The sequence below is a fragment of the Trichoderma reesei genome, assembly GCF_000167675.1.
Source record: "Trichoderma reesei QM6a unplaced genomic scaffold TRIREscaffold_15, whole genome shotgun sequence".
Lineage (NCBI taxonomy): Eukaryota > Fungi > Ascomycota > Sordariomycetes > Hypocreales > Hypocreaceae > Trichoderma > Trichoderma reesei.
The window spans coordinates 770,011-788,452 of record NW_006711162.1 but is presented as its reverse complement, the minus strand read 5'-3'; the positions used below and the strand labels follow the sequence as shown (position 1 = coordinate 788,452).

General features: G+C 54.8%; 4 protein-coding genes across 4 annotated transcripts; 2 read left to right on the top strand and 2 right to left on the bottom strand.

Annotated features, from left to right (window-relative positions):
- Positions 1–10: 10 nt before the first annotated feature.
- TRIREDRAFT_64972 (uncharacterized protein) lies at positions 11–1,134 on the top strand (the record flags this gene model as incomplete). Its single annotated transcript, XM_006967077.1, has 3 exons — positions 11–250; positions 319–480; positions 532–1,134. Coding segments are annotated over 3 exons (1,005 nt in total), but the record flags the coding sequence as incomplete, so codon positions are not given.
- A 1,066-nt stretch (positions 1,135–2,200) lies between these two features.
- On the bottom strand, positions 2,201–4,164 carry TRIREDRAFT_50068 (histidine kinase; the record flags this gene model as incomplete). The annotated part of the gene is made up of 4 exons (XM_006966981.1): positions 2,201–2,483; positions 2,666–3,627; positions 3,779–3,927; positions 4,050–4,164. 4 exons carry the CDS (start codon positions 4,162–4,164, stop codon positions 2,420–2,422), a joined length of 1,290 nt encoding a protein of 429 aa, XP_006967043.1. The 3' UTR covers positions 2,201–2,419.
- Positions 4,165–9,063: 4,899 nt separating this feature from the next.
- TRIREDRAFT_122833 (uncharacterized protein) lies at positions 9,064–10,315 on the top strand (the record flags this gene model as incomplete). Its single annotated transcript, XM_006967076.1, has 3 exons — positions 9,064–9,840; positions 9,904–9,983; positions 10,090–10,315. 3 exons carry the CDS (start codon positions 9,064–9,066, stop codon positions 10,313–10,315), a joined length of 1,083 nt encoding a protein of 360 aa, XP_006967138.1.
- A 1,768-nt stretch (positions 10,316–12,083) lies between these two features.
- TRIREDRAFT_109404 (uncharacterized protein) lies at positions 12,084–14,662 on the bottom strand (the record flags this gene model as incomplete). The annotated part of the gene is made up of 4 exons (XM_006966980.1): positions 12,084–13,063; positions 13,156–13,258; positions 13,379–14,103; positions 14,170–14,662. The coding sequence occupies 4 exons, from the start codon at positions 14,660–14,662 to the stop codon at positions 12,084–12,086; spliced, it is 2,301 nt and encodes a 766-aa protein (XP_006967042.1).
- Between the last annotated feature and the right edge of the window lie 3,780 nt (positions 14,663–18,442).

Below are 18,442 nucleotides of genomic sequence, written 5' to 3'. Positions count from 1 at the left end.
TTCTCACACTGCCCACAGGTTTCGATGCAAAGTAGGCGGAGAATGGAAGTCCATTGAAGAGTTCTCCAAGAACCAGCAGAGGTTCATCCAGACCAACCTCGCCGGCCGATATCGCATCGATGCAGCCAACTCGGGCATGACCTGCCGAGAGCACTCCTCTGGCCAACGTACGGAAATGACGTGCGAGCTGTGTGGACTGGTCAAGCCCTTGGACGAGTTCAGCGGCTCCAGCAAGAGGAATGGTAGTCCTGTATGCCCCTTCCCCAACGGACCCCCCGCCTCATGATTGTTGAACACACGTCAGTTGACCATGTAAAGCACTGCAAGAGATGCACTGCCTGGATGGAAACCCAGGAACCTGAAGTCGTTCCCGCGCCTCTCGAGACTGGCCACATTTCCATCGAAGAAGAGCGTGGAGAGATGTGGCCCGCCCAGTTTATCGACGACACCGACTTCTTTTCCGACGACGTGTACCCCCAGGTGAGCTGTTACTTGAATTCATAGCAGATCGTCATACTGACTGCACCTTAGGCTCCTGTCACGGGACTTTCGTCGCTTGGCTTGGACGAAAACGACGTGGCCTCTCTCCTTGATTCAAGGTCTCAATCTGGCGCCCCTTCGGAACACGCGGCCTCTGAGGCATCCTCAAGCCGACCTCTTCCGCCTCACTTGAGAGGCTCCCTTGCCAGCTCGAAGAAGTCCCCGACGCCCTCGATCGACCAACCGCATGCTGGTCCGAGCAGCAGGTCGTCGTTTGTGCAGCAACTGCCTCCTCACCTTCGCCCCTTTGTGCAGCAGGCCCTCCTGCCAGACACGTCTTCCGACTGCGCCATCGGCAGTGAATTTGGTGACACTCGCAGCATCTCGACGGCCACGACAGCGAGGGAGGCCAGAGCCAAAGTACGCCGCATTTCTTTCAACGCTTGGGATCCAAAGGGAGTGGCCCATCGAGCCACCAAGACAGCGACGGAAAGCTCGGCGGCAGCGACCTCGGAGGCGACGGAGAGTGAAGCTGGCGGTGCAAGTCTGAGCTCTCACACCCCCGAGATGGCGGCCAAGAGCAAGTGGCCAAAGACTAAAGACGTAGGTCATGTTCAACTGGTCCAAACACTTCGGCAGCTGATTCTTTTCTAGATTCGCATGTCCCAGACGGAGTTGCGCCAAGTCGGTACGAACCATCACGTTGCGGCCCGAGATCCCGGTCCTGTGAGACATCGCCCGGTGCAGCAAGTTCCGAGCGTGTGCTGCGAGCCGGATGACGAGGATGACGACCTTTATTGATTGCGAGTTTGGTGACTTGAAATGGGTTTGGCGGGTTGTGTAGCCTCCTCTGGTAGATGCCGTCTGGTTCTTTTAAGGGGTCTTCTTCTTCCTCCCCTGGTCTCTATGTCATTCACGTGCTCGTTATATCGAGCGGGAGGGACAGGGCACAGGCATATTTGCAGCATGGGACATGATTTTGAGATTTAGTCTAACGATGATGATGTGGATGATGTACATTTCGTTCAGTTTCCACCTGCTGGTGTCCAGTGCCGCCCATCCCGTGCTGCTGCAGACAATTGCTTCGTACTCGTAGTATACATTTGTGCATTGTGATGCTCTCCGTGTGTCTCCCCCCTTTTTTTTTTTTTGGCTTCTCCAGTGCTTCCATAGCCACTGAGGTGCTGGTGCTCCCCCCTTCCCTATCCATGACTGCTCAAACACGCACCACGCTCTGGCTTCCTTGGCGTCATAAAGGAGCCCTTTTGGCGAGGTATAAGAGAGAAAGATATCCAACATTTGATTTTCGCCATTGTCCTGTCGTGATCCAAGAAACCGCATGTTGCTGACTCTGTGTGGCCTCTCACTTCGAGAGGTGTCGTGACTTTGTGTTTGTGTGTATGTGTGTGTGTGTGTGTGTGTGTGTGGCGTTTGATTTGTTGAGTGCTTGTAGGTTCTACAATGCGTGTAGGTCAGGTAAGGGTAGGTAGGTTTGATATGCCACAGACGCATTAGGTCTCCCCCTTTTCCCCTTTACCCCCCCTTACCCCAACTTTCCCTGATGTTTCCTTGATGCTTTCACTAAATTTCTGCCCTTCTTCTTTTTTTTTTTTTTCCCACGCGCTTCATCTCTCTCTTATCTTCTCTCTTCTGTCATTTGTTTCCCATTTGCTCTTGTTTTTCATTTTGTTTTGCGCGTATAAAATCACAGCTGCTTGTCGTCCCCGTGGAGGAAGCTGCTGCTCGGGGGCGCATTGACCACCGCCTCCGCGTCCCCGACCTGTCGGCGCTCGGTGACCTCTCGCCGGGCGGGGTCCTTGAGCCTGCTGCGGATGGCGAGGAGCGACCGCGGCTTTGTCGTCGTCATTGACGACGTTTGCGACGACGAGAGATGGGAGGAGTAGGAAGGGGATTGTTTTGCGTGGGCGGTGCTTAATTGCTATTGGAGGGGTTCCGAGGAGGAGGATAGGCGGTTGAGGTGGAGGTAGACGTCTGTGCCGTATCTGCGAGGGATAAAGTCAGTATGTGTCGAATGAGGAGGAAGTTGTGATTTGAGGGGGGGAGGGGGGGTTGGATTGCATGGGACTTGTGAGAGAGGGTACTGTTGCTGTAAAGGGAGAAAGGGAGAAAGAGAGAGTGAGGGACAAGCAAGGTGAAGAAGAAGACAAGGGAGACTACTACTCACCCCTCCATGCTGATGAGCTTCAAGTCGCCGCCAAAGTACCGGGCGTACAGCCGTGAAATGGGCAAGCCGTACCCGAATCCGGCCATGGGCGCCTTGAAGTCGCTCTTGTCAAAGTCCGGATCGAGATTGGGCGTCCGGTCGACGGTGGTGTACATGTAGGTCCAGACCAAGGGGATGGCGCTCCGGGGGATGCCGCCGCCCTCGTCGGAGATCTTAATGGTAATGTCCTCCTTGCCCTCGGCGACAATGACCTTTGTGACGGGGAACTCCTGCTTGTCCATGCCGTGGGTCTCGACGACGGCGCGCAGCGAGTTCTTGAGCGTCTCGAAGAGCATGTGCGACAGGTGGCCGGGGACGTACATGAAGTTGATGCTGGGGTTGCAGACGAGCTGGATGCGGGGCGCCTCGAACAGGCCGTAGTGGTCCTCGCAGACGAAGCGGGCGTTTTCAATGGCCTCCTGGGCCAGCTCCTTGACGTTGGTCTTTGTGCAGATGATGCCGACGTAGGTGGGGTCGCGGTGGTGGCTCTGGTCCGTCAGGGCAATGTGCTGGCCGATGAGCATGCGGATGCCGATGCGCGACATGTAGAAGCGGTCGAGGAAGGACTGGATGTTGGAGTCGATCTGCATGCGCTGCCGGCGCCGCTTGTACTCGAGGATGCCCTGCGCCATGGTCGTGACGACGCTGTCGTGCCGCCGCTTGATCTTGTGCAGCGTCTGCGCGAACTTTTGGTTGTAGAGCTGCAGCTCGGGCGGCCAGTCGCCCGTGTCGTCGACGGTCGCAAAGTACCGCCGCGCGACCGATCGCGCCTTGCCGTGCCCATTGCCGTTGCCGTTGCCGTGCCCGTGGCCGTGCCCGTGGTTGTGAGCGTGCAGGCCGCCCCAGCCCGAGGCATCGCCCTCGTCAATGGACGGGTTCGGCGTCGCCTCGGACAGCTGCGCGTAGCTGCCGCGGCTGCCAAACTTGGCCGGCTTCATCAGGCGCTCCTTGACGTCCTTGGCCAGCCGTGGCCGGGGAAGCTGTGTGATTTCCTGTGGCGAGAGATTGATTTGATTAGACGAGGGGAGGGTTCCTTTCGGTGAGAGTTTTTGGGGTTCAGGGTCGCCGACGTACCTCAAAGGACTGAGCGTACCAATCCTTGACCTTTTTCACAGACGGCATCTCGTTGAGCCCGTCGGGCAGCGTCTCGAGCTCCTCGACGCGATGCGCCAGGCGGATGGGCAGCTCCTCGGCGAGGAATTGTGAAGCGCGGAAGAGAGTTCCTAGGCGGGAGGGCATCGTCGTGTCAGCATGGAATCTGTCTCTCTCTTGCTCTTCTCCCCCCCCAACACCAGCTGCTCTTGAATCCAATTTCATTTACCCCGTAGACCAGAGCTCAACGCACCTGTGGACGGCTTATCGCCAAACTGGACCATCTGGCGCAGGCTCACGCCAGTCGCAGGGAACTTGGCGTAGTGCCGGATGGTGTCCATCAGGGTCTCGGACGCCCGCCATGACATGATGGGCGCTCGTCCCTGGAGAAGCGGCGGGAACGGCTGGGTGTGTGTGTGTGTCGGAGGGCGCGCGATGCGAGCGTTGCGCAGTGCCGCGGCGGTCAATGGCAACGAGCGGCGGGAGGGAGGAGGACGACGCGCGAGAGGGCGAAAAAGCGACCGGATGTCCGCGGCGGCGAAGTTGGAGAAAGGATCGGTAGGTTGCAGGTCAGTCGGTAGGTAGAGGCAGAGAGAGAGAGCCGAGATGTATGTGCGAGATAGGCTGGAGGATAGGCCGGAGAATAGGTGGTGTATGAGGTGCTGGTGCTGTAGGTGGGATAAGCTGAGGGGCTCCTCGAGGTGGACGGGCCGAGAGGCTGAGCTGCCGGTGCTTAGAGCAGCCTCGTCATCGGCACATGTAAGATGCACTCAAGGAAGAGCCAGAGCCAGAGCCAGAGCCAGAGAGGGCGAGAGAATTGCAAGAGATGCGCAGACGAGGCGACATGTGCTCTTGGACAGGAGTTGCAAGCAGAGAAATGGACAATTGGCGGATTCTGGTGGTGGCTCGTCTGACTCAAGCTTGTGGCGAGCGATTGCGGCCCCGCGGAAGCTACCTGTACCAAGGCTAAAATAAGCTGGGGATGGCGGAGGAGAGTAGCCGAGGATGTGCGGGAGAGAGTTGAGACGAACTGGAGAAGAGCTAGAAGAAGGACTGAACCGGGACAAGACGAGGCACGTGGGTGGCTGTTCTCTATATGACAAGTATTGATGTTTTCTATTACATTTTATTCCTGCTGCTCTTTTCTTATAGAACTTCAATTGTCCATCCAAGCAGCGCTGTTTAATCAGCGGGCAGCCTTCAGGGGAGGGGGGGGAGAAAAAGCGAGGCTGGCGGCTGTCTAATAGAGGGTGACGTCGTGGTCATGCTGTGTGCGCCGAGTCGCGTGAACGGAGAGGCTGCAGCCAGACCCGGGCGTCTCTCGGGGTCCCCCCACTCTCCATTATACGATCCATCGAACTGTGCTTTCTAGGGGACTTGATCGCTGTAATGGGGGGGTTCGCATGGGGGCTGCTGTGCCCTTGGGAGGACCTACATAGAGAGCTTCCATTGCTGGCGGTCCAGGCGGTTAACATCAGACGACAGAGGGAGGGCAGGTTGAGAGAGCTACCTATGTACTGTATTGTAGGCAGTATGTGCTGTGATGGAGCTGAACCTGGACAACATGGACCATCGGGCATGGCTTGGAACGCTTCAATGCCACTTCTCGCATCATGGCTGGAGCCACAATCCACTTGCCATCAGCCAATGCAGCGGTGCTGAGTCTTGACTCCTTTTTGCTGCATTGCCCCTCTTCTTCACCAGCAGTTGATCGACGCTTTTTTCACACAATCACATGTTACATACTACACACGTTGTCGGACACTGGATGGAAAAAAGACGGTCGACCATCATCCATCCGGGTTGCCATGTTCCCTGCAGTGCCTTGATACACGCAGCACTCGCCGTAATCAATATAGAAAGACGACATGTCCAATGCGGTTCATCATCACCTGCAACCAACTAACAATTCATGCCATCACTCGGGCTGAGGGAGCAATCGCCTCACAGTGCGCCCCAACTGCCGCCAGCCCAGCCCCAAACAGGGCCACGGACGAACGGGAGAGCCCGCACCTGCAGCATGTTGGCTGTCAGGTACCAAGTGCGTCTACTACTATGCCTTTACGTACTACCTACCTACTGAGCTAGGGTTACGGAGTCCTTAGAGTTGAGAATGACTCTCAATGGACATTGCTGATCTGGGTTGTTGGGAATTCAACAGGCTTGGATCATGAAGAGAATGGCACGATGTGAGGGAGGAAATGAGAGGGGATAGGATACCAGGCATGGCTGGTCAGCCCACGTTTTATCGGGATCTGGTGTATGGCATCTGATGGCCCTGAGTCAGCTCCAACGACTACCTACCAGGGGATCATTGCCCGCTTCCTGGCAAGGCATGTAGTAAGAAAACCCAGCATTCGGGGGGTTCCTAGGATGGCTTGGATGGCTCTGAACAGCCTCGTGGTACGATCCGATTTCATGCTTATTTGAGCGCTGGGAAGACTATGAGTCGTTGACTGTCATCCCAGCTATTAGAAGGATAGGTGTGTTCCAGGGACTCCCTGGATGACATATGATTGTCCTCTGAGAGGTGGCATGGAAAAGGAAAAGAAGCCTAGGGATCGGTCCCATATTTGATCTCGGATCTCGGTCCCCGAGTGAGTTATTAGATGCAGTTCTGTTTGCGTCACCGACCTACGAGATCAATATGCCAGTCGTCGTCTTGGATCATTTCCAGCAAAGACACAGAACCATCCCGTGATGGCTTCTCTTCTTCCTTCAGCTTCCGTCGCATCTCATTGGACATCGGATCATCCCTCGTCCGATGCACCACATCAACTGAAAGTTGGCACAAGCAGACCCGGCATCAGCACCGGCATAAGCCACCGGCCATTCCCGCCTCTGCCGCACTCGAGCAAACAAGCGGTGTTGACCGGCAAGAGATCAAATCCCATCACATGTACGTACGTACAGTACGTAGGCAGCATGAAGCCAAGGCAAGGGGTCAGTCACCCCCGCCGTTTTCTGCGCAGAATGCAAGAATACGCTCGAGCTACTGCACCCGTCAGTCCGGGCGGTGTGTGTGTTATTACTAGGTAGTATGTTGTGTGTCCATCAGGGCCTGGTTCCGTCTGCAAAGGCTTCGCTTGCTGTGGGCTTAAAGGGGGACGAGAGAGGGGCGTCCCTTGATGCGGCCAACATGCTGTGGCACCGCATCACTTGAAGATGAAGCTGACGGGACCCCGTTTCTGCATTTCAGGGGAATCGACGGCTGTTTGTAAGAGGCATGGCGAGGAGGTGCTGATGTACTGCCCGGTAATAATAGACGTTCTGCTGGATGTGTGTGCATAACCGGTGTATTGATGTCGATGTCTCGACCCAACGCATCAGAATAATAATAAGACCTTACATACAGTACATACATACGAGGCACCTCTCCCTTCAGGTTGTGCTCCGATCATCCAATCGCGCTGCTTCGTGCCTACTAAAGCCACACCCACTGCGAGTCTTGAATTGCATCTTGCACTCGGGCGATGAATGGCTGCTGGCTGCTGTGAGGTGCATGGTGGCTTGGAGGAGCGTCTCGCCTGGTTCCAGTCAGGGGCGGCAACGCGGCCAGCCCAGCGACCCGATTCAAGTTCCCAATGCACGCTCGCCTCGCCTGCTTGATTGACTTGTGCCTTGTCGATGACGAATTGCAAGAGAAAGTGCACAGTCCGGGGCCACGATAACGACGAAGTCGTCTCTGGGCTGCAAGACGAGTTGAGAACACTTCTGGGGGGAGGGGGGGGACCTAGTAGAAGGGTACTGTAGGTATGTAATGAGAAGAAATACCTGGGGTGGCGGGCATATGGATGCCCAAGGCAGGATGCATCAGGAGCATATCGCATCCTTCTTCTTGTTATCCGCCGATTTTGTCTCCTGTTCCTCTTCTCTTCATCGCGTATCTCTACTTGGCCTCCTCACAGAAGACACCTCCATGCAGGTCGCTGTCGATGCATGCAAACGTCACATGGTCGCCTCGACCTCGTCCCAATGTTTCGTTACCTGTCCTACAAAGGCGCTTATGAGGCACAAGCAGGAGCAGAGTAGACACAGACGCAGACGCAGAGCAGATGCGGATGCAGACGCAGCCCGCCAATGACAGACTCACCCAGGCCTCTCACAACATCAGGCATCATGGCCACACACACGCTCGCTCCCTCTCATGCGCGATTAGGAGCAGCTGGCCTCTCATCGCCCGACGTGTGGCGGCAGGCCGAGTCTGTGTCCACGCCCATGCATGGCGTGCTGGTCTGTGGCGGTGCGAACCGATTTCTGTGCTTGCGAGGGCGATAAATCCGGTCGAGGAGGGAGGGTGTGGTGTTTGTGACCTTTTGGCCTGGGGGAGGTAATACTAAGGTAAGGTAAGGTAGGTGATGACTTGTCAAGGCCCCGTTTGCGATCTGAGGCCCAGCAAGGCTCGGAGCCACGGGGCCCCATTGATCCGCCTCCACACCGGCTGATGCTCGACCTGGGCTTAACCTGGGCTTAACCTGAAGCTCTCAATGGCGTCCAGTCTTTTGCTGGAGTCGATTGATGGCTAAGCGGTTAAGCTGCACTGCTACTCAGTACTGTACGGCACGGTACCTGTGCCGTTCAGTGCCTGTACGAATTGCCTGCGCCCGCCAATTGCCCGCCAAAAGCTCGCCCAGAAACCCTCTCCAGCTGCCACCACCTCGATCTGATTGAATCGTACCTTGTTAAGGGAGACACACTCACACACTCACACTCAGACAACCCGCAGAGGCGCCACGGCCACCGACTCCCGCCAGCTCTCGGGCATCGCCAATGGGCAGCTCTTCCCCTTCGCCATCATCGACGCCCGAAGCGACTCTCGATTTCCACGCCCGCCTTTTGCTGCGCCCGCCTGGCGTCCCGGTGACGCGTGCCGAGGGGAGCGCCGACAGTTGAGGAAGCCAAAAGAACGAGGAGAGAAAGAGAAGAGAGAAAAAAAAAAATAATACACCACGAACGAGAGAGGAGGGGGCTCGACATAGGAGCGACGAAGAGGCTGGGACACCGACACCGACACCGACACCGACATCGAGATTACGGAGAACAGCTGCTCGATCTCTGTGATTTCTTTTGCATCGCTTGATTCCTCCTTTTATTTTTTTTCTGCCGTCGTGATCAGGCGCTGTTGGGACGGCATAGTCGGTGTGGTTCAGCCTCGAGGAGCCCGTCAATCAAATCCATCAAATTCTACCAGTCAATCGATCCGCCAGCCAGCCAGCAAACACAGCACTCAGCACTCAGCACTCAGCGCTCCCAGCACCAGCATCGCAATGGGCCGCCGGGACGACGAGGACAAGCCCACGGGCCTCGAGGCGCTGCGCCGCCGCAGCTCCAGCAGCCGCACCAGCGCCAGCCTCAATCGCAGAGTCAGCAGCCAGACCAGCGCCAGCGCCAGCACCCGCACCACCAGCAGCACCACCAGGCACAACAGCATCGCCGGCTCCGAGACGCCGCCGCCGCTCATGCGGTCCAGCCCCAGCGTCGGCTCCTCCAGCTACGCCTTCTCCGGCAGCAGCGTCATGAGCCCCCTGCGCAGGGAGCTGGACCTCACCCGCGGCCATGACGGCGACATCTCCGCCGCCAAGCTGGACCTGGCCCACCGCCTCAGCATGCTGGCCAAGCGCCTGACGTACGGCGACAGCATGGAGGAGCTCGTTGCCCTCCACGGCCAGGTTGACCAGCTCGAGCAGGCCCTCGGCGGCGGCACCAGCCCCAGCATCTTTGGGAGCCCGCCGCTGTCGCGGAAGCCTCGCCCGCTGAGCCTCGGGACTCCCGTCCGCAAGAACAGGGGCAGCGATCTCGACGGCAGCGCCATCTTCAGTTCGCCCTCGTCCTCGTTCCGCAACCGCTTCGCCGACCAGCTGTCCCCCACGCCCTCGGCTTCCATGATGCATCGCCACGACGAGTCCGAGGATGAGGAGCCCCCGCCACCCAAGAAGGGCATGACTGCGGCGCAATCCAACAGGGTCATTGCCGAGCTGGTCAAGCTCAACGAGGAGCTGGAAACCACCGTCACCAATCTCAAAGCCCGCCAGGAGGAATCGGATGTAAGTTTTTCAACCTCTCTCATCGCTTCTGTCCTCGTTGCCTGCAAAGCTGACTCGCCGCAGCACATTCATAAGTTGTTGGTGGACCGAGCTGAGCGTGCTGCCCAACGCATCATCTGGCTTCAGAACCGCATCACTTATCTGTAGGTGATTTTCCTTTTCCATCCTCTTGTCCTCGATTCTCTTTTATATAGTGTCGAGAATTCTTCATCACTCCCCTGCATCATCAGTCTGCTTACACCTTGACAGGGAAGAGGAACTTACGGAAAACGATACCGAACTGACGCATCTCCGCGTCTGTCTCAAAGCAGTCGAGATGCAGTTGCCGCCACACCCAGACAGAGAACTGCAGCGATGCTTTGCCGTCTTCAAGGACGGCTACAGGGCCATCAAGAAGAAGCGTGCTGCGCGATCGAACATGGTTAGCCACCTGGGTTACGACACGTCCATAGCCGCCTCTTCGCCCGCGAGGTGACTTGAAGCCGACGACTGCATGAGCACCACGTCCAGGACCATGCAAGCCAAGCCTGACATGGCAGCACTTACGATGGCCATGCCAAATAGGATTAACGACGATACGCAAGGCGACGGTGTTTTGTTTGGATGCAACGGAATGATAGACTGGAACGACGACGGCGCTACTCAGCCCGCCACGATTGACGACACACGGATCTAATCCCCCTTCCCAGCCCTACCATGACTTTCTTTCTTTGGTTTATGCATCGTTTTCACCCCGACCGATGGATTGTTTTCCCTGTCTATTTTTTCTCTTTTCTTTTGTGCAGGGAAATTGACAAAAACCAACAAAAAAAAGCACAAACAAAACAACAACAACAACAAAAAGCATAATGCCCCTCTTTCGAATGGGCATCAACTATGCATTCATCCATATCCGAAGCACAGCGAGCGAGAGCATTCAGCAGAGCGAGCGAGTATCCAGATTGATTGAACTACGATTCATTCTTTGATCCATTTCTCTTTTATTGCGGCGTCTCTGCCGTAGCTTGGAGGTCGACGGGGTGTGGCTTACGGACGAACAAACTCATCATCGCACCGTGTCCTGCGTGGAATGGTGTCCTTCGTTTCTCAATTTCTTCTTCTACCACCTCTCAAGGCATACAGATGCTCTGCGACCTTTCTATGGCTCCAGAGTGAATCATGCACATATTCTCTTTAGTTACCTTTTATTATCTGGTTTCTCACCCCGTCCGGTCCAGGGAACGCTCACCACGGCCGTGAGAGGAGCCATGGTGAGCCTTTCTTGTTTTTTACCCCTGGACCTGATGGACAACAGAATGCACAAATTGGGCAGGCATAGTGATGGGCGCAAGGCTGTTTATTCCCAAGGACGTTTTTGCTTTTTCTCTGCCTTTTTTTTCCCTCAACCTTTTCATTTCCTACCTACCTTATTATTTTGCCTGTATCTATCGTGCGTGCTTTTTGCGTTTCTCTTTCACCTCTCAAGTATTGCAAAGGGCTTCGCATCAACAAAGTGTTTGTGTTTGCGAGCGGAATATGAAAGCTTTCCATTACTTTTCATCCTCTTTTTTTTGTGTGGTGTCTTTTCATTTGTTGGCGATTGGAGGGACGGGGCCTTGTTTGTTGCCCGATCTGCCCACAAAAAGATGGAAGGATTCTATTTGTGACTGAAATCTTGGCTGTTCTTTTTATCGTTTTGAATGGAGAGAGAAGGGGAGGAAATCAGAGAATAGTAAATGAGATTGAAATCACTATCGTTAAAAGAAAAAGTGCTGCTAAAGTAAGTGTCCTCATAAGAGAGAATGTGAACTGTCCCGTGAAAGAGGCTTCTTGGAAGAGGACAAAGTTGGAATGGGACCATATTCGGATCACGCCATCGCTGAAATGCTGCTATGCTTCAAGATTTATTTTTAAAGATTTTGTATTTTTTTTTTCTGTTCTTGCTTTGTCTTTTTGTGCTGGTTAGTATCTAGGTGAAGGACATTGCTATGTGAGCTATCTGCCAATCTTGTGTCCTTTGAAAAACCCGTGTGACTTTGTCGTCTTGTCTCATACACTCTGCGTTATCCCATAATTAAGCCCATCACTTCCGCATCCTTTGATATCCAAAGATTCATCATTGCTTGTTTTCCATTCTCCATCACAAGCACACACCAAAAGAGTTGAAATAAAAGGACAATTTGAGAAGAAGAAAAAAAACAGCAATCAGCCACTTCCCCTCTTCAACCCCCTTACCAGAAACACCTCTGTTAGCTCCATACTCCTTAAGAGTCTCTGTACCGCCTGCTCTTATGATGTCTCCGCCCTTCCCTCGGCGGCGAAGGCTCCCTCGGACGCGAGGACCTCTCCGAGGTGGTGCTCCTATGCCGAGACTCGCGCTCACGAGACCTCGAAGAGCGATGCTTCGAACTCGAGGATGAGCTACCCGAGGAAGAACCCGACGACGAAGACGACGACGATGCAGCAGACGAAACAACAATGCTGTCTGCGCCCTTGCTATCCAACGAAGGAGGCATTACCGCAGAAGAAGAAGAAGAAGTGTTTAAAAACGAAGACGAAGGCGAAGACGGCAACGAAGAAGAAGCAGCAGACGGGTAGATTAGGGACGAAGGCCGGATGCGTGACTGGTCGATGTAGCAGGGGTCTTTGTGCCGGCGGGTGTCTTCCTTGAGGGCCTTTGTGGCTGCCGGGGGAAGTTTTTGGAGGGAGGGCGGGATGAGGGAGGATGATGCGTATGTGTGGGCCGGGTGCAGATGGAGATGGGAGGAGGAGGAAGATGATGATGATGATGATGTTGTTGATGTTGGTGGAGGGGCCAGGGAAGAAGAGGAAGAGGTTGTCTCGGAGGGGACGACGACGACGGAGGTGATGCTCTTCCATTCTGCAAAGGAGGAGGCCAAGAGGTCGAATGCTCGGGCGTGGCCCCTTTCGGGAAAGAGTTCGCGCGGGAGCTCTGGGGGCAACCTCTGTCCTCTTCCTCCGAGGGATCGCGAAGGAGAAGAAGAGGTTCGGTCGTCTGCAAAGAGGGGCACGTCGGCGAGGACGAGGTCCAGGCGGCGGGCCTCGCGGTCGGGAAACGCGCGGATCATGAGCGTCATCCAGTCCTCGAAGCCGGTGGGCGTGAGGGCCGGGATGCACGGCTTGGAGGCGATGGAGTGCTGGACGAGGTGGTGCTCGCAGCGGAGGTCGGTGAAGAGGAAGGAGATGCCGCGGAGGGACTTGTGGTAGCGGGTGTCGAAGACGCCTGTTTTTTTTGTTGTGTCAGATGAGTTTACATGTTTTGAAGAAGATGATGGGGGGGATATTAAGGGGGGCGGGGGGGAGGAGAGGGCGTACGTTGGAAGGGAAAGAATTCATTGTCGAGGCGGTAGCGGGTGTAAAACTTGAAGAGTTTGTCGGGAGTGATGACGAGCGAGTCGATGGGGGCGTACTCGGCAATCTGCAGATGTCCATCTCGTTAGTTTTTCGTGTAGCACAAAAGAAAGACTGAGGAGGACACATCTCCCGAGGAGGAGGAGGGAAGTAGAACAAGTTGAGTGAAGAGTCGGGTGTTACATACAATGTGGTTTGCCAGGCCGCGCAGGAACCGCCCCAGTGCAGGCGTCGGCTCGTCTCTCTCGTTGAAAAGCGCTGGCCATGCGGGACCCTGTCTCTGGTGCAAAGAGGAGGAGGAGGAAGAAGGAGGAGGAGGAAGAGGGGGCTGATAGAGGTCGCGCTCGGGCTCACGGTAGGACTCGCGTTCGGGCTCACGGTAAAGCTCACGCTCGCGCTCGTACTCGCGGTCTCGGTCTCGGTCTCGGTCTCGTTCTCGTTCTCGTTCGGGTTCATGCGCGTGATCTTCTTCGGGCTCCTCAGGCTCCGGCGGCTCGGGGATGTAGTGGATGACGGGAGGCTGCTTGTCGGCAAACCGGACGGTCGGCCTGGGCGGAGGGGAGGACGAGGAGACGGAGCTCGGGGGCGAAGGCACCGAGTCCTTGTCCGAGGGCGAGGGAGACGAAGACGCGGACGAGGCAGCCGAGTACGACGACGAGGAGGAAGAGCTGTCTGAGGAGGCGTTGGAGAGCGAGGATGAGGTGCGGGTGAGCGGCTTGTGCTGGGCGTCTTCTTCGTCTTGGGCGGCGGCGGCGAAGCTGCGCTCGAAGATGGACGAGGCTTCGTCTTCGCTCTCGTCGTAGTCTTCGACGGTGGGCTGGTAGCGCTTCATGGAGTCCTTGGAGGATGTGTCTGAGAGGGGCGTGGGAGGGCCATTCTCCGAGACGCTGTGGTCCGAGGCTGTGTCGTTGACTATTTTTCTTCATGTCAGTACAGTTTATATATATATATGGATTTCCTCGTGTGATTTTGACTTACGCTCGCCCTTTACTTTGGCCACCAGTTCGTCCAGCCACCGCGAGTTCCACTCCTCCATGGCAAGCCCCCTGACAACGTCCTCGACGTTCCTGTTCTTGTCCTTCATGTCTCTTTCCTTTTCACGCTCCTTGTCCGGGTTCTTTTCTGAAGAAGCTGAAGCCGAAGCTGAAGTCAAAGCAGACAAGTCGCTCCTCGTCATGACGGAAAGCACCGACTTGATAATGTCCCTATACGGAAATGATGATGATGATGATGTTGTTGTTGATGTTGATGATGATGAAGGCCTTGTCGAGTCTCTGTCCTCATCTCTCCGGGACCGGCCCTCTCTTTTATCCTGCTCGCGGTAGTAGCTCAACTGGCTGTCCCGCCTCTGCTGCTCTCGGGAGGCGTGCAGGGACCTGAACCTCTCGTCACCGCCGCGCGGCGTTGGCGAGGCTGTGTTTCCGTGTGCCGACGGCAGAGGCCCGCGTAGGACGGTCGCCTCGGCAGACATGTTGTTGCTGTGTTGTTGTTGTCTTTTGTTCCGGGGGAGGACAAGACGCAAAAGGAATGTCCTTTCGGACTCTAGGAACACCGCGTTTGAAGAGGTGTAGCAGCCAGGTCCAAGTTTTGAAAAACTTGGTGAGGTGGGTGATGGTTGGTTGGACCGGTTTTACGGTGTTTGACGTTTGGTGTGGTGTGGTTGAGCAAAAGATGGAGTAATATGAGAGAGAGATGAGATTTGAGATTGTGAGATTTTGGTTGAAAGAAGAGGCGGTGGCGAGTTTGTAGGCTGGACGAAACGAAACAAACGTCGTCTCTTCTGAGAGGGCGAGGAGGAAGTTGTTCGAGGGCGAGTAGCGTGAGTGCGAGTGTAAGTGTGTCCCTTTTCTTTGTGAGAGCGATGATCAAGAGGAAGAATGGTGTAGTGAGCTTCGACGAGAGAGGAGCGTTGCGTCCGTCTTTTGAGGCTTCACAAGACGGTGAAACCCAGAATTGCACAAATATTTGTACACGAGCACAAACACGAGCACAAAAGGGGAGAGGGGAGGGGGGGGGCCTGGTTGAGATAGATACTCGTAGGGAAGAGGAAGAAGTTGGGGAAGCACACGGAGATATTTTAATATGGCTTGATGAAGTGTCAATCGGTCTTAGCGGAGGAAGAAGGGGAGGGGGGGCGTCTGTGGAACGAAAAGCCTATCTTGCGTGTGTGTGTGTGTGTATGTCCTGGTATATAAAAGAGTTGGACTGGGAGGGAGGGAAGGGGGGGAGGAGATCAAGTTAAGCTGGAGTGGCACAGGGAGAGGGAAGCACAACATGATGACATCGCGGGCCCTTGTTTTTTTCTTCTTTTTCTGTTCAAGGGTTAAAAGTTTTTTTTCTGTCAGTCTTTTTGTTTTCTTGTCCTTTCTTTGGGTTGTCATTCGTCTGTTCCGTCGGTTTGCACCCGGGGTCTTGGGCGCGAACAGAGACAAAGCAAGACGCACCAAAAAAAGAAACGGGCTGGCGTCTACCTATCCTATCCTCTCGCTTTTCTACTTCTTCTTCTTCACGGTACATGGCTCTGCTGCGCGTTGTCTGTAACATGCATGTACGAGTACATCTTCGTTTTGCCCCTGGCATAATGGGACCCAGTTGGACGAAGAGGACGGAGAAAAAAAGAAGCTGTTTTTTTTCTCTCATTCGGTTGTTTCTCTTCTTCGATTTGCCTTGGCTTTTTGGGTTTTGGCCACTTGGGCTTCATTCTGGCCTTCTTGACAAGGCGCACTATTACGTGGTCCTAGCACGAGACAGACGAGCAAGGGTCCTCTTTGGGAAGGAAAAAAAAAAGCATTGGGAGTTGCCGACAGAGCAGGGTTGCATTGGTCTCGAGGTGAAGTTTTTCCTGGCTTGTTTCGGGGCCCAAAGGGCGATACGCCTTCCTCGTCCTCCTTTGCTGGGGGGGAGGCTGTTGGCCTGAACTGTTGCTGCTGGCTGTCGTCGTCCTCTCTCTCTCTCTCTCCTTCATGTGCTGTGTGCTGTGATACTACTGTATCTCTGGCTTGTTTGGTTGAGACAGGGGGGGAGGTACGTTGGTCCCACAACGACAGGGGGGGCCCATGCAGGATTTGCATCATGGGCTGTTTTTTTCTTCTTCGCTTCGCTTCTTTTCTGATGCGTGGACGATCTGGGTTGGTTGGGCTTTTGTGGCGGGAATTGGGTCGACGTGCATGATAAGTGATGTAAAGTTGGCCGACAAGGGGGGGGTTCCCCTGCCAGTGTCAGAGAGGAAGGCTGAAAGCTGGCGTTGCTGTGATGGCTTCGGGGGGTTCTGGGGGATGTGATAGGAGCGGCTTTGGGTGGCTTTTCTTTCTCCTGTCGCTTTTGTGGCTGTATCGTGCAGGATGCAATATGTAGGGGAGATATCATGCTGAGATTTCATATACCTGTACCATGTATGTATGTTACAAGACGGAGGAGGAGCGATATGTGATGTGTACGAGTACGTGTGCGTTTATGTATTATACTATCAGACCACGGCCAGGTAATGGGTATACGTGTACTATTGCCAACTATACAGAAGCAGAGAAGGGTATAAGTCCCGGCTTCACAGCAGCAGCACAGCAACCAGCACAGCCGGGGACAAGGAGAGCCCCCTCCTCCTCCTCCTCCTCCTCGTCTTCTGCGTCTTCGCCATCGCCGTCAGCTAGCTTTCTTCCTCGGTTAAATCAATCTCAACAGCTCTCTCCGAACGCCCAAGTCGAGATAGTAGTAGCCAAACCGGCATCTGTCCACTCAAGCCCATCGCCACATCTGCAAGCCTCACTTTTCCCTTTCGTCTGTCGTCCTCCCCCCCCCCCCCCCTTGCTCTCCCCCATCCTCCTCCTCAGCTAGCCGGCTGTCTTTGCACACTAGAGACTTCCACCAGTACCGTTGTGCTAGCACCAACAAGGCTCTAGTCCACAACATCCCTGAAGCCCTGTTTTTGGTTTTTGGTCTAAGGGAATAGTAGCATCATGTTTCGACGACGACGGACGACGGACGACCCCATCCCCCGTTTCCCAATCGCTGGTGTAACGATGAAGTAAGCCCCGATTCATTCGTACGGTATGAGGCCTTTGATCAATGCAAGGGATGTGTCCAAAATACGAGAGTTTTTCTCACGATGCCATCGGATAATTCGTCCTTTGCCCTGCCTACTGTGCCGCTGACCACTGCCCTGTCCTGTCCTATCCTGTCTTATCCTGGCCCTGTCCTGGGCCTACTACTAGTAGATACTAGTTGCTACTGCACATGTACGGTACAGGTGAAGCAAGGTACCAAAAGAGCCAAACCAAGGGCGAGAAGGAAGACCATGTCGTCATACACGTGCCCAAGCAAAAGCTGTCCTTTCTTGCCTTGTTTTTCTTTTTATTTTTGGCCCCGTGGATGATGATGATGATGATGATGGTGGTGATGGGGGAGGAGTTGAGCGTCGTCGTATCGTATCGTCGTGGGAGCTTCAGCTGCTTCGATTCGTCCGTCTTTGCCTCAGTCTCTCTCTCATGCAATGGAATCCTTCTTCAGCACATGGAGGGATGTACGATGTGCGCATTGGATGTGCATGTGATGTGCAGTATCGACGGGATAATCATCGTCAGCAGCACAACTTCAACCTCTTACGATGTACCAACTCTTGATGCCCACCACCCATCCACCCGTCGAAAACCAGTATGATTTCGTAGTGGTCCCCCCCTTGAGCACGCCCATCTCGTGCACATCTTTGCCTTCTCTCCATCTAAATCCATTCATCAAGTCAAATTTGCCACTTTTTTAGTTTCTCAACTCGAAAGACCACAGCATCTGCAGTCTCAAGATACTCACTCACACACACACGCACACACACAACTGTGCACAAGTCATCCCCCTCCCCCTCAAAGAAAGCCCAAAGTTCGCCATCGCCAGATAACATCACTCCAACTACATCCTACTACTAACCTCTTCAACGAAGCTGCACCCTCGCCGATCGCCGTCTCCTCAGGCGTCCACGTAGCGACGTCTCTACTAAGCCAAATCGGCCATCGCGCGCCGCCTCATGTCTTGACTCCCTAACCCTTGTTCCCTGTCCTTTTCTCTCTCTTGCTCTCACTCTCTCATCTCTTGCCCAGTTCGCCCGGGCCGATGCACATGATTTCTTTGGAGCAGATTCGCTCTGATCGTAGCGTAGCTCGTGCTTGCTTCATGCATGTGTTGTACTTCTCACTACATACTTACATGCAACACTGTACTGGCCGCTGCCGTTACTTGCGGATAGAGGACCACCTCTTCTCCATCC